We start from the raw sequence: 16,495 nt of genomic DNA on the forward strand, positions 1-16,495 counted from the left end.
AGATTCTAACAGGTAAATGGGTTAGAGGGCCCTCTTCTTTCTTCACTCAGCACCTACTCTATTACCAGGGACTGTGCTAAGCCATGTGCTCTTTCCCTCTCAGGGGTCTTGATAGTCCACTATTAAAGAAAGACATATTACAAAGCAACTGGTAATGTGTCTCAGCAAATATGAGATCCTTAAGGGTAGGGCTTTATTTTTTCAACTCTTTGACTGCAGGGGTCTAGCAAAAAATAAAATGATGAACCAAGTTATCTGCTCCATTTCCTTTACAGATCTCAATTACAGTTTAAGAAGGAAATAATTATTTTAAGTCATTAAGTGAGTAGCTGGGTAACAATTCTCAACAATTCCTGGAGTTCTGAGGTGAAAAGGGGAAAGGGGCACACCAGATAAACATTCCTGTTCTTTACTGTTCTTTCCTTTACTGTTCATTCCTGTTGTTTACTCCTCAAAGTGAAGAGAAATTATTTCAGGAGAAAAAAAAACAAAAGATACGTGTAAGATTTACTGACCAAATAGAGATCTTAAAAGATCAAAGACAGTAAGAATGTCTTTTGGTCCCTACTTTCAAAAACAAAATTATACATACAAATATTTCATGTCATGCTACATCCTAGCTATCAAGGATCCCTAAGACCTGTTTGGCATCCAATCCCATGCAGTGGTAGCACCTTTGGAAACTGTCTTTTGTGTACTTTTAAAGTGGAAACCAAATGCACTCCTACAAGGATTACTATAACAAAAGAAATTAATTTTGTAAAAGCCAGATTCTGATTTTTGCTAGTAAATGAATGGAAACACATATGCAATCTCTGTTATCACTTCCCTTTAGAATTTTGTCTAATCTACTGTTTAATCCATCTATTAAATGCTTTCATGTCTATGATTATGTTTTTCTATTTCTAAAAGTTCTTTTCACTTTTTAAAATCTGCTTGGTCATTTTATCGGACCTCTCTCTTTTTTATACTTTCATTCCTTATATCTTTAAATATATGTATTTTATAGATTTATCAGACTGTATTTATAGAATTAAGCAAACGATTCCATCATTCTGTCTACTGAAATTCATTCACGTTGGATTGTTTTGTATGCTTAATAGATATTGATGGTTAACTTATTTATGCCTTTAAATGTATGTAATTTGTACTTTTTATCCCTTAAAAAGTTTAATCCTACTGTTAGTTCTCTCTGCAAAAACTGCCCATGGCTGACATTTTCATTGTAAATCTTCATGGTGAACCTATCTTGAGAAGAGCTTTATCAAAGAATCATGTATTGAAGGTATGCCCCTCCGAAGTAGTTCTTCATTTGCTCCTGCCAGGGATCCCAGGCATTTACCAGCCCAGGACTTCACCCTTACTTTTAAAAATATTACTTAAGTAGGGGAGCAAACTCCACCACCCTAAAATGCGTCTCTTTGACAGGAGGATTATTTTAGGCTGATTATGTTTCAGAAACAGAAGATTTGAGAGGTTTTTTTGTTACCCCCCCAAACTCCTCTTTATTGACTAAAAGAATTTAGAAAAAGGGCCTATTCCTGTAACAGAGCTATTCCCAGATATATCTGCAAAGAACATTGGTTGGGCATGGTGGAGGAGACTCTGCAGGGCCTGGAGACCAGAGTCCACTGTGTCCCCGTGTCTCTGCAGGACCCAAAAAGCACTTGCTTTTCCATTTCCACGTGAACTGCCTCCTTTTGCTCTGAAGGCCCAAATCGCTACTCCCAACATCCTCTCTTTGTCTTTAACTGAAAGTGGTATTTAAGGTGATGATTTTGGCCATTTTGGCGAGCTACTTAGTTTTCCTGGGCCTCTCCCATGTACATATGTTATTAAATTTTTGCTTGGTGTTCTCCTGTTAATCTGCCCCAGGTCTGTTTAATTCTTAGAATAGCCAACATAACTAAGAAGGGAGAGGAAAAGGTCTTCTTCCCTGACACTCACTTGATGTGGGGATTCCTGGTTATAGCGTAGGGTATATGTGGACCCTAAATCTGTGTGAGGGCAGATCTGTGGTTACAATTTATTAGGGAAAACATTTTCCTTCTCTGACCCACAGTTCAGTTGGACATGTACAATGTTCCCGACCATCATCTGAGTTCCAGTAATATGTTTCTAGTCCACTTCGCAACGAAATTATAGTACTTTACAAGTTAGTGGAGAGGAAGTGGGGGACATGGAACTCAGTTCTAAATCCCCAACTTAAAAGGGCCCAAGATCCTATCTCTTATCTTATCCCTGTGTGGATATAGAACTTCAAACCCCTTAGCTGCTCCAAGTACTAACACACCCCACTCCCCAGCATGTTAGGAGAACCCTAGCCTCAGCTCAAAGTTTCTACTCCAGTTTTTAGGTTCCTCTTCTTTTTGAGCCTAGGGAATTACCCACTGCTTTTGTAATTAAGCTGCTAAGCACTAAGAACAATGTGTTATTTCATCAAGTATTTCTGGGTCTTTTGTAGAAGAAGGAATTTTAGATACTGTAATCTGTCAGACGGCAAGCAAAGGAAGCTATATTTCTTTTTACACTTTCTAAATAGAACCAAATTATCAAAACAGTGTAACATCTAGAAGAAAAACTGTGGAATGATAAAATATGAGTATTATGTATACATTGCTGGTCTTCAGGCTAAGAGCAAGCCCCTGGCTCTCATTTGCATTTTCAAGTTTCTCTGTATCAAGTAAAATTAAGGACTAATAAGAAAATCAATGTTCAAAGCATTAAATGAAATAAAAGTTACTGGAAGTCCACATATTTAACGTGTAATTTACACATCTGAAATTGAGATACCTTAATCATTCTTACCTCTGAATTAATAACTTTAATCAAGAAGAAAATGTGATATACTGTCTTGGTTAACAGTGAAAGCTGACGACATCTTTCTAGGTACACTTGAATAGATGGTTCTACTCTCTGCTGTAATTTACTCCAGAAGAGAGTGAGTTCCCTAAAAAGAAAAAGAAAAAGTAAAAAAGTAAGTTGGAGGTGCAATGTAAAATCATGAACTTTGTCTGTCTAGTAATTACATTTGAAATTAAAACTAGTTTCAGATTCTAATGCTATATGTGGAATGATGTTTAAAAGAAAAAGACCCTCAATTTTCTAGAGACTTATTAAATAAAATTAAGATATGATTTATCATTTTATTAAGATTTTTCAATCTCAAAGAAGTACTCACTACCTTTTACTAGGAAAGCACCTGACATTTAAATAAGATACATACCTGACATTTAAACAAAATACACACACCACATCTGAACTTTAAAAGTAATAAGAAATGAAAAACACGTGTGTATATATAAAATGCATCAATGGCAAAATGATTTTTAAATAGCATTTAATTTTTATCTTCTAATAATTTATCATTAGATAATGTTAAGAATCAACGATGACATAGAACCCAGAAGAAAATAACTGATCTGTGCTACTGCAGTGAAAAAAATAAAAGACTTTGAAAAATAAACTTTGAAATTTATTCCAAATGAAATCACACTGTATTTTTCATAGAAAATAACCCTATTGAAGTGAGAAATTTTCCACCCTTTTACCCATCATCCTATTTCTCTCTGCCCTCCATAGTTAACTTCCACACAAATCTTTGCTGCTTCAAGTATTCTCCTCCATACAGGCCTTTCCAATTAGCTTCTCAGTTTCCAGTCCTAGAAACTTTGCCCTTTTCACCATCCACTTGAATAACTTGCTCATCTACTGGATTTTAACCTGCATATTGAGGACTTCAAAATCTGTCTCTCTAGTCTTAACCACTTTCACCTCTCTAGTTTTTTCTAAGACTTCCCTGCTTTCATCTCTCCTGAAACCTGAAAGTTAATACATGAAAAGGATAATTAACATTCTTTTGGGTTCACTGCCCTTCTAATTTAACGCATCATTATCACTGACCCTATCTATCAGCCTCTTCAAACATTTCTCTCACCTCACCCCATATCTACAGGAAACTTTCGTAACTTCCCAGCTGAACTACCAACAGGCTTTCTAGTTGATTTTTCTATCTCAACTCAATTCCCTGTACTGCCACTTCCTACCATGAGCTCACCCTCACAGTTCAGGTAAATATTCCTAAATTTCAGAATGCTGTACACTAAATTTTCTTTTGTGTTTCCACAATACAAGCACAACACTGAAGATTAATACTACAGTTGACTGACCAGATAAATTGTCAGTTTGAGCTAACACTAACTTAAGACAGCTGATCTTAAGTTTTTTGACTTAACTGAAGTAATTATCCCTGCTATCTGTATCCTCCTAAAGGATGATATATATAACAGGTTTGCACACTAGGAAATGTACCATATGAAGAAATGTGTATTGAAGAAGTTAGTGAAGTATTAATAGAATGACACCTCGTAAGTGGGTAAATGAACTATATTTGTACACATAAATGACTAGCACCTAGTTATGCATTAATAGCAAAAAGTGTGCAATATGCAAAGGAACAATACATACATTAAATTAAAGGTGACTTACATATCTAAAAACATTTTTATTGTAGCATTAAATAAAATGTGCCATTCTTTCATCTTCCAACATTTAAAAATTTTCCTAATCATAACTGACCATTATATGATCATTACTGGTATACTAAGGAATTGTGTGGTCTCTTAACATAAAAGTTATAATATGAACTACTTGATAATCAGTTTACACAGCATATAGTATCTGGAAATAAGCTTTTTTGTCTTGGTAACACTAAAAAGATTTTTAAAAATATGTTCTTAAGCTATCTGCATAACCTATCTGTAATCTTATTTAACAACCTTCTCTTTTCAAAAGAAAATCAACTCACCAAGCACAGTACATATCTCCCTGTTGAAGCTGACGTGATAAAAATGCAGTACATAAGACAAGAGCACTTTTTTCATCACCCTCAGATTCTAAGTTACAGATCATTTCTAGGGCATCTTTGCAATCAACTTCTGAAATCTATAGAGAAAGGATACAGAAATATGCCATAGAACGGTTTTATGTTAGAATATATAGTAATATTCTTTACAATTTTTATTAGATATGTACAGATCATTTTCTTTGGTAAAACCTCATTAACTCATACATTATCAATTCATAAATTGTCATGACTGGGTTACCGTTTAAAGAAAGAATCTTTCTTCAAGTCAGAGAACCAATGATTTTCAAGACCTTTACAATTATTCATTTATGTGTAAATTACTAATGCTAATTATAAGCAACCTCTACCCATTAAATCAGGTCTATAATACTGAAAAAGAAAAGCTGCTACTTGTATTTTTTCCCCTTTATCCAGTAATTTAAAAAGCATTAGAATGAACAAAAAGACAGAAACATTTACTGGATATAGACTAAAAAACAAAGTGTCTATTCATCAAAGGGAATAAAATAATACATGAAACATTTTATGTAGCTATACCACTTTTAAATGAAGCTCACCTCAGTTTTCTATAAATCTCCATTATTTTTCTTTTCATATATATTCATTCCATCTCAAAGCTTGTCAAGTCATGCATGCATAAGTATAACCTAGATGAAGGCAACTTGCTTCATTTAATTATGCACTTACATCTATTGCTTATTTTTTAAAAATTAAAATTTATTATCTCTACTACAATGATTTACTACATAAAACAATCAGAATTTACCTATGATCTCTATTTGCTTTAAGATAAAGATGTGGCAAAGAGCATACAATAACAAATCACTGGTGTTCCACAGAATTAACATGGTACAACTGTCAAATGGCAAAAAGAACTGAAGATCAATACAAACCATTAGCACCCATGTACCACAGAGCTAACTATATACACATCTCCCCATTAATCTCTGTGTCTCCTCATTAATTTTTGAGTACAGGAAAAGTGTGTGTGTTTGTGTGTGTCTGTGTATAAAATGTAAGGTGTTTAGAATTAAACAAGTGTTTGAATGGAAATGGGATAATCCTGAGGTTTGATCTTTGACAAAAAGGATAAAGACTGCAAGGGGGCAGATTCAGAAGTTCCATTTTATACATTAAATCGAGCTACAAAACACTAAGACCCAACTCTGAATCTATGTGTTTAACAACAATCACTTCTTAAAGTAAATATGAAGTTAGTATAAGAGTTATGACTAAAACCCAAATCCTGGAACTCCCTGGCACAGTACTTTTTCCATTATTCCTGTGTCTGTCTCTTTTGTACAGATCTTTATCTATAAGGAACCCTATGTAAACAAACACAAAAAGGGCTGAACAATATATATTTACATAATTAGTATTTTCAAATACCTAAAGTTAAATGTATTGTTAGACATTTTATACATGTATATAATTATTAATCATAGTTTTTCTACTAGATAGGTATTAGTAGCATTTTATACATAAGATGTCAATAATAATAACAAATAGCAGCTACTCTACTATTCACTAATTTGTCAGTTTCTTCAGGAACAGCATTGCTAAACCAACACAATGGCTTGCCTGGTAAATACTACTACTACTACTACTATTGTTTTTAAACTAATACTATTTCTTTTCAGAGACAAGGCTCAGAGAATTAAGTTACTTGCTCAAAGCTGCATGCTTAACTAGCAGAGTCAAGATTTCAACCCAGATCTACCTTCAAAGTCTGTGCTTTTTCTAGACTTCTACATAAGCATATTGCATAGGCACATTGAGGGTCTTCATAGATCAGTGCTGATTTTACAAGTTTAAAAAAATTCTTACATCTTGAAAGTCTTATTTTGAATCAAATTTTCATGTTTTTTAAAAACCTAAGGTGTTCTTACTGAATGCTTAAATAATGCAAAATGTGTACATTATATATAAGAAATTAGTTTTTCAATATTACCTATATTAGCTTACACTTAATAATAAAACATATATTTGTATCTATGTAAAATATAAAAACAATAAAGGTAGCCCCTATAAATCCACAAATATACAACATACTAACTGAAACATCTGCTATATTCAATTATACAAAAAACTTCACTTTTTATTGGTATGCTAAGGAAGCAATTTTTACTATGCACTATTTGATAGCCTTTATTTCTCTAATATAGATACCCCACTTGAAAAAAAAAATAAGACACTACAGAGAAAATGAAACCTAATCAATGGCTGAATTAAAACCGTGCAAGTGAAACATAGGTCAACTTTAGCCATCAATGAGCAAGAACTACTGTTTATAATCCAAGGCAGCATAAAGTAAGGATTATCAATATATGACCAATATAGGGACTATTTATATGTTATAGATATCTATTCTGTATTGCTTTGAAAAAATGAGCAAAAATTTAACACTAGAAAATTTTAAAATATGAATAAAACACTTCAAGTCAATTAGCATGATCTGTTTGTTAAAGATATACTTTGCTAAATAAATCTCTTTGTAAAGCATAAAAATCATTTCAAAAGTGCAAATAATGACTTTTGTGTTTTAATATGGCTTTCTGCCAGATATTCAAAAAATATAGAACACTTCATATTTTACATACATTTACCAAGTGCACTTTTAAAATCTATGGGCTTGAACACATTTCAGGAGAAATTTTTGCTTATCAAAATAAAATTGCTTTCCTCCATTCAGGAAAGGACTTAAATGTTAAACTTATCACACTAAAATAATTAGCTACTGTTTTTTTTTAAACTCTCAAAGTAGCAAAATCTTAGGCTATATTTAAAAGACAAATAATCTATAATGTTAGGGAATAAAAAATTTCATATACTGTTTATGGGAGTATAACTCATATATCTTTTGGGGGTGGATGGTAGCATGGCTCTATTTAATTTAAGATGTGTAGGTTCTTTGACTCAGCAATTCTACCTATAGAAATTTACCCTACCAGTGTACCCCCAAGAAGAATGAAAGGATTTATCAATAAGCACCAGGCAACAATTTAAATGTTCTCTAGTTTGACTAAAATATTAATTACAAATCTATACTATGGAATTATGCAGCCATGAGAAGGAATGAGGTTGATGTATAAAAAATGACATGGAAAGATGTCCATACTAAGAGCAGGAAAAGTGCCTAGCAGCCAGGATGTGTGCATGTTTAAAGTATGCTCATATGTAAAAATATTAGAAATAAAAAATTTCACATTTAATGATTACTTGGGTCAAATGGGAAGTAACAGATAGAGTAGATTTTACTTTTATGTTTATTTTGACAACAAAACCAATAGAAATACTGAATATAAAATAAGCACTGCTAACTTCATTTTTATACTGACACCAAGAACCCAGGCCAAAGCCCAGTCCTTATAGAGAAGCCAGAAAAACACTGGTCTCTCTCAGCCTCATTCCTCAGCCATCCACCAGGGCTAGCTGTTATTTCTATCACAGTGGAAGGGTCCTGAGAAATAGTCAATTCCTTGCTTACTGGCTCATCTGGACAAAGACTATAGGTCTAGGTCATGGTTGCCTCTTTCCAATATCTATTCCCACCTACTCTAAGGAATGGGTTAAAACCTCAAATGTTTACAAGAACCAGATAGGTAAAGGAAATGTTTGAAGTGGGTCATGTGAGGGAGAGAGCATACCTCTTCTGAAGGGGGCAATGTTTGGGCAATTGCTCCAAAGTGATTACTTTCCTTGGGGCAGAAACGATGACAGAATTTACTTCACTTGGAACAATGAAGAGTCAGTTTCAATATGTTTGTAATAGAAAAATAAATGAATAATCAATCTCTAAGTGAAAAGGGATTTCTAACAAGGAATGTTGTTAGACTTACACATATCCTGTTCTGTTCTACAGTATGTGATCTAGTTTTGCTTCTGGGTGGGGAAACTGATTCTGTGTACTCTGCTTAAAGAACATGAAGTATCTTAATTCCACCTGCTTAAAATGAGAAGGAAAAAACAACTCCACATGACATCAGATACCCAGGGTCCTCAAGAGAGAATTTTCCTGAGGATCTCCCACAGCAGGGTGGGCTGTTGTTACTTAACTCCGGATAATTAAACCAAGAAGGAATTTAGGTTCAGTACTGCAAGACTTTTTTGACCATTCAGGATAGCTAGAAATAGAGACTTTCCTGGAGATAACAAATTCATAGTCTTCAACTTCAAACAGGACTTTAAAAGTTAAGGTAACCACCCTATCTTTAGATAGTTTCCTGCAAGAAGGTATGCTTCTAAGGACCCATGCTTTACTCACTTACACCCCCTCGGTGTTTAGACAACACCTATCACTTACTTAATAAAAATCTGCTGAAGGAAGGATGAGCAGAGGGACAAACTTAATTAAGGACTGGGACTGAACTTATAATGAAAACTTAAATGAAGCTGAAAAATACATAGGATGCAATATCATAATAACTATTTAAGGACTAAAAAACGTCACACACATTTCAAAGGCTGTATCTCAAGAAACTTGATACATCTGCCAATGAACTTGTCTACAAAGTTATTCTTGACTAATAAGAAAATTTCAGTCCTCTATTTAGCTCCTATTATACAGCGATGAAAAAGCCACTACCTGAGATAAAAGAGAAGCACTAAAGAGAAAAATAGCTAATATCCAAACTAATGACATCTCCTAAGCCAGAGCCCTTGGCTCTACTTCATCTGGTCTAGAAACTGCATGACATCCCTCTTCCCAGGATCCTCATTATCCAAAACATACACAACAGGCTTCTCATCTTGGTCCAAGGTTATCATCTTCCTCTTTATTTTCTATTCTCAAGAAAAATCACACAATCACCATTGTAATTCCAACCTTTAACCTCATGTAGGCATTTAGGTTTCTGTCAGAGGTTATCTTTCTTCTGGATTCTGATTACAGTCTCCATCTACTCAGGGGATCATGCACCCTCTGTTAATTGTCCTCTCTCTCTTTTATTTCAGCTTCTCCCTTTGCATATCCTAAAATCTGTCCCACAATCCCTTTGTTCTCCATTTGTTACTGCTCTGGATTCAAAGGATACTTATATTAGAGATATAAGACATATATACACATCACTGTCCAATGTATTATAGTTTTCCTTATCTATTCTCTTTATATACATATTCTGCTTTTTGGATCAACAACTTTCAATTCTCCTACCCTGTCTTCAACTTCATTTTGGAATTATGAGTCCTCTAAGATGCAAAATTCCATTTGGATTATGATTCTACTTTTAGAAATATGTAGTATAAAATACACAAATACATGAATACTATGCTTTATGCCAACTAGAAGTGAAAAAAACACAATCACCTGCCTTAGAAAGAAAAACTAAATATGCAAATTTAAATTAAACTATGCAAATAAAAATGTATATAGACAAGACAGATATAGAGATAGATATGTATACAGAGGGAGAGAGAGAGTATTCTTAGGGGGAAGACATATAAATATTTTAAAGTTACTTAGTCAGTTAAAATAAAATCTGCAAGTATTGTGAAGTCAGGTAAAACTGAAATTAAAGCCCAAACACTAATATAAAATGTTAGCAAAATTAAGCTACCACCATCTTTCTGATTAAAAAAAAGCCAACTTATTTAAAGTAGAAGCCAGGTGAAATGTTTACATATAATCCTGAAAGCTGCTTACAATTACTATCTAAGAGCACATCAAAAATTTAACACTGGTAACAATGGCTCTTCACTAATTAAGAGAAAAGGAAGTCAAAGACATTCTAATATAATTAAAAGTTATTAGCTTTACTTTAAAAAATTATTACTAACAAAAGAAAACATACTCACCTCTTCGATTAACTTTTCATTTGGTGATGATGTACAAAGACAGACAAGGTAAGTTTGCTTAAAACTACCTTTTGTACCAATCTCTGGATGGTCAGAACACAGCTTTGCTAGAGCAGTTGCTTGACTTAACTGATTTGTTTTGATTAGATGTTTAATTCTCATATCCAACAAGATGGGACCCTCAAAAGCTAAAAATTCATTCACTTTAAAAAACAAGACATAATAGATTATTAACATTTGGTAAATAGTTCATTTGCAATACAAATACTTACAAGGAATATCTGTTTAAAGCACAGAAACTAAACTTTTTTGTTGTTGTTGTAATTTTCTATTATCCTCAGACTATTACAAAATCTTTGATCTTATAAGCAGAAGATGATCATGTAGTTAGTTTTTTAGAGTTGCATTAAATACTTTAGCCCCTTAAAGTACCATTTATAGTGATTTACAATGAGGTGAATTGAATTTCTGATTATAAAAATAATTTTGCATTGAATTCTGAGTCAGTGTTATTAAAATTATACTAAATTCTTTCTCCCACAGCTTTTATTCTTGACTATCAGGGGTTAGCATTTCTAGAAATTTGCAGGGCGAGGGCATTACACACTTATATGTGTACATGCACAGTCCCTCCGTTGTGCCTGACTTTTTGCAATCCCATGGACTATAGCCTGCCAGTTTCCTCTGCCCATGAAATATTCCAGCCAATACTGAAGTGGTTGCCATTTCCTACTCTAGGGCATCTTAGCGACCCAGGGATTGAACCTGTCTCTCTTGGCATTTCCTGCGATGGCAGGAGGATTCTTATATGGGTAACCACAAAAGGATGTTTGGATATCCCAGAAGATGAAATTCAACTAATATTGTGTTCAATTCTGTTGATGTATTTTTCATTTTAAAAGGTGAAGTCTGAGCATGCATGCTCAGTCATGTCTGACTCTGTGTGACCCCATGGATTGTAACCTGCCAGGCTACTCTATCCATGAGATTTTTCAGGCAAAAATACTGGAGTAGGTTGCCATTTTCTCCTCCAGGGAATCTTCCTGACCCAGGGATGGAACTCGCATCTTCTGCGGCTCCTACACTGCATGTGGATTCTATACCGCTGAGCCTCTGGGAAGCCCTATCTCGCCTTAATAGGTGTCTTAGTATAAATTTAAATTACCTATGGAAAAATAAATAAGGGGTTGGAGGGTAGTCTGCTGAAAGTTCTCTAGGTTTTAAAAGTATCAACCAATAAACCTCAACACTTGCTTACGACCCACTAATGCATAATAAATATTCATTCTGTTCAAACTTTGAATTTCTGAGTGTTTATCTGATCAACTACAAGAAAGAATTTAACTTTTCTTCTAATTTGTGAAGGAGATTTTAAAATTTAACAAACACAAATTTAAACTTTTCCCTAAGTCTTCTTTACCAGGATGAAAATGGTGCTTAAAAATTTACTTCGTGATGGCTAGCCGACAACCTTTGGAAGGCTTTCAAGTGATAAAATTTTATATGCCCTATGAATAAAACATAAGATTTCTCAACCTGTGAGAGGACTGGAAAATATGTCTAGGAAGTAATTTGTGGGTTAGAACATGGAAAATAAAAGATGTTCTTCCTCTCTGTAAATATCCTTTGCTACCATTTAGTAACTTTAGCTCTAACTGTACTCCACTATGAAAATATTCTTCTATAAAATAGTATGGTCAAAGCTCCTCTGTATTAAAACCATGAGCATATAAGCAATTTAATACAGGATCCCAAATTTCATCCTTTTCTTGAAGTCTAGACCTTATTCTTGCTACTCTCTATTCTTTACACATTAAACTACCCACCCCCCAAAAGTATAAAGATTAAACACAGATAAATAACACTATCTGTATAACCCTCTGGTACCTCTGACGGTATGTCTGACATACATAGGGCATTACTTTTCTTTTCAATATCACACGATTCTGTTAAGACAATTACACTGCAAATATCTTTTCATAGTTTAGCTCAATAGCCAAAGCAAAATCTGCAAATATTTTCAATGAAAACATTAAGGAAATAAGAGTTTTTTTAAAAAGTTATTCTGGCTGTAAGTTATGGACTTTCAGAAACAGCCTGAGGTTCCAGGCAACACTAGTGGTATAAAGCCTGGGAATTACTTCACATACTCCCACAAAAACTCATACTCAGCGAACTCTGAAGATCACAGCAAAGAAATTATTTAAAGGTGGAAATTTTTAAATGAAACTAATGATAATCTTAAAAGAATTTCAAACAGTCCCTAAAATCTCAAAGAGCAGCATGTAGTTAGAATGACAAATTATACAAAATAATTTCTGTACTAACACAAGTGGAGTAGAATATGTTACTATACATTTCAAAAACATATTTGTGTGTTTTTAAACAATGGGAAACCATTGCCACACTTAGAGCAAAACTGATTTCAAAGAAATACAGAATATTAGAGCAGAAGGAGCTTTCTAGATCATTTTATCCAGCTCCATCATTTGGCAGATGAGTAAACTGAGGCTCACAGAAGGCAAATGACTTCCTAGGGTCATAAAGCCAGTTAACAATAGAACCAGGAACAGAAGCAAACCAGTCTTGCAAACTTCCACCTTAACACAGTGGTTCAATGAGAAGAAGAAAATTCTTCTTTAGCTAGTGTGCCTACTACTTGTTACAATAGCACTTTAAGTAAAAGAGCTGTGAAGTAGCATTTGTTTTCAGAGGAAAGTAACTATGTATTCTGAAGCTCATGGTTCAAATGGATCAAAAGTAGATTACATTTAATACTCTATTCAGAACCTCCCCCTTAGGGGAGGGAAACTCACTCCCCACATTACCCCTTCTCCTTCTCCATTTTCCTTTTACTTGCTTTCCTTTCCCCCATTCCTCTATATGTTTCTCTATTTCTCTCCACTCCAGGACAGGTTTTCCTTACAAAGTTATAACAGCACATCAAAGATTATTAGACTCTTGAAAAAAGCTTTATCTTTATCCTTGAGCAGCTAGTCACATCAAATTTCACTCCCTACACTGCTTTCCCCACCCCCATCCCAGAAAACTATAAAATACATTGAATTTTACTTGGGTAGCCTTTTTATCTATTTTCTGTGTATTTATGTACTTAGGAGGAAAAAGCAGGTTTTACTACATTCAAGCCTATCAAGAGATCTGGATGATCTACAATGGCAATGTAAATAAGTGATCTTGTCAGTTCAATTAAAGTAATAATGGCCTTCTTTCCATAAAATGCCACTTACATAATAATAAAAAGAAAAACATGAAAGATAATTAATTTTTACACTATTACAATATGTAAGTTGAATATTTGTGATAAATCATTATATAAATATTAATTGATCATGTATCATACACCAAAACTTAGGACTAAGTCCTGGATTCCCCCCAAAGTGGAGTCAAATCTATTTACTGAGTGTCTATCTCCACACTCAGATTTGCACATAATTCCCTTTGCAGCATCTCCAGCTAGCTGTTTCACAATCATCTCAAATTCTGCATACAAAAATATCTATGCAACAATATATGTTATAAAACTAAGGAGAACTAAAAGGTGGTATGAAAATTTTCCTCTTCTGCCTTGTTCCACCTTCTTATCCTAACCTACAATCCACCATACAATCCTGTCACTTCCAACTCCTAAATACTTAATCCCATTATACACCTACCATTCACCTCCTTCTCCCAGCCCAAACTGTTAATCTCTCAGACCACTCTGTTGCATTCTGCTAGTCTTTCTAACACATCTCCACTAGGACTCAGGATGCTTCCCCCCCCCCCCCCGAACAACATACTCAACTCTCCTCCCCCAGTTAAAATCTCCAAGTGGTTTCCCTTTGTGTTCAAAGGGTAAATTCCAAAATTCCCATCATGACCTTCATGAATCTGCATCACCTATTCCATTAAACAATTTATTTTCTCTTAAAATCGATTCAGCATTTGGGCAAGAAGTAAAAGGCATCCAAAATAAAAAGGAAGAAAGAATATCATCTGAATGCAGATGGCATCATCTTATAGGTAGAAAATCCTAAAGATTACACACACACACACACGCACTAAATAAATTTAGTGAAGTTGCAGGATATCAAAATCAGAACACAAAAACAAGACGCATTTCTATAAGCTAACAATGAACAAACTGAAAAGGTAATTCAGAAAACAATTCCATTTATAATAGCAACAAAAAGAATAAAGTACTTAGTACACCTGACCAAGAGAGTGAACTATTTGTACAGTGAAACCTACCAACACTGGGTATGCGCTAAGTTGCTTCAGGCATTTCCAACTCTCTGCAACTCTACGGAGTGTAGCCCATTGGGCTTCTCTGTCCATGGCCTTCTCCAGGCAAGAATACTGGAACAGGCTGCCATGCCCTCCTCCAGGTAATCTTTCCAACCCAGGGGTTGAACCCGAGTCTCTTTTGTCTCCTGCATTGGCAGGAGGGTTCTTTACCACTAGTGCCACCTGGGAAGCAAACAGCTAATCTGAACAAATTTGAATTAATGTCGCTCAGTCATGTTCGACTCTTTGCAACCCCATGGACTACAGCTCACCAGACTCCTATGTCCATGGAATTCTCCAGGTAAGAATACTGGAGTGGGTAGCCACTACCTTCTCCAGGGATATTACCGACCCAGGGACTGAACCCAGGTCTTCCACACTGCAGGCAGATTCTTTACTGTCTGAGCCACCAGGGAAGCTCTGAAAGAAATTAAACATTACTGAAAGAAATTAAAGAAGACACAGGGAAGTGCGAGGAACCCCATGTTCATGGATTTGAAGACAATGTGGTTAAGATGTCCAATAACCCAAAGCAAGCTATGGATTCAATGTAATACCAACAAAACTGGAATGGCTATTTTGAAGAGATAGAAAAATTGACTCTAAAACTGATATGCAATCTCAAGGAATCCCAAACAGCCAAAACAATTTTGAAAAGGAACAAAGCTGGAGGTCTCACACTTCCTCACTTCAAATGGACTACAAAACAATCAAAAGTGGCATAACAGACAGGAACACAGGCAATGCAACAGAATAGAACAAGCTCAGAAACAAACCCTCACTGAATGATCAAATAATCTTCAACTAGGTGGCAAGACCACTCACAATAGGAAATGTTAAGTCTCTTCAACAAATGGTGCTGGGTAAACTGGATATCCACATGCAAAAGAATAAAATTAAACCCTTATACCACATAAAAAAATAAATTTGAAATGAATTCAAGACCTAAATATAATACCCACAACTATAAAATTTCTAGAAGAAAACAATGGGGAAAAGCTCCAAGAACTGGACTTGGCAATGATTTATTAGATATGATACCAAGGGTTAGCCAAGAACAACAACAAAAAAATAAGACTACATCAAAGGACAGAATCAACAGAGGAAAAAGGCAACTTACACAACGGGAGAGAATATCTGCAAATTACACATGTGATAAGAGGTTAACGTTCAGAATATATAAAGAACTCCTGTAACTCCACAACAACAAAAATCAAATAATCCAACTGAATACAGGCAAAGGACTTGAAGAGACACTTCTCCAAAAATGATATACAAATGGCCAACAAGCACATAAAAAGATGCGCAACATCATTAACCATCAGAGAAGTACAAATCAAAACTACAGTGAGATATCACTTCACACCTGTCTCAGAATGGCTATTTTCAAAAACACAACAACAAAACAAAGAGAGAAAATAAATGTCGGTTGAAGATGTAGAGGAATTGTAACCTTTGTGTCCTATTGATAGCACTATAAAATGATACAAGCTCTAAGGAAAACAGTCTAGAAGTTCCTCAAAAAATCAGAAACAGAGCTACCATGCG

At 34.6% G+C, this 16,495-nt stretch overlaps 1 protein-coding gene across 5 annotated transcripts in view; it reads right to left on the reverse strand.

Moving 5' to 3' along the window:
• Positions 1–16,495, reverse strand: part of ZNF292 (zinc finger protein 292) — an 89,216-nt gene that overhangs the window by 10,674 nt on the left and 62,047 nt on the right. For 4 of the 5 annotated variants that reach the window (XM_081528631.1, XM_081528627.1, XM_081528629.1 and 1 more), the window contains 3 exons: positions 10,661–10,863; positions 4,808–4,944; positions 2,809–2,950 (listed from right to left, as the gene is read on the reverse strand). In XM_081528631.1, the coding sequence (XP_081384757.1) occupies positions 2,809–2,950; positions 4,808–4,944; positions 10,661–10,822 (441 nt within the window). In that variant the 5' untranslated portion in view covers positions 10,823–10,863. Of the gene's footprint in view, positions 1–2,808; positions 2,951–4,807; positions 4,945–5,424; positions 5,515–10,660; positions 10,864–16,495 lie in introns of those variants that run through there. The other variant, XM_081528632.1, reaches the window with a different exon arrangement.

The sequence above is a fragment of the Giraffa tippelskirchi genome, chromosome 9 (assembly GCF_054371585.1).
Source record: "Giraffa tippelskirchi isolate mGirTip1 chromosome 9, T2T-mGirTip1v1.2.pri, whole genome shotgun sequence".
Classification (NCBI taxonomy): domain Eukaryota; kingdom Metazoa; phylum Chordata; class Mammalia; order Artiodactyla; family Giraffidae; genus Giraffa; species Giraffa tippelskirchi.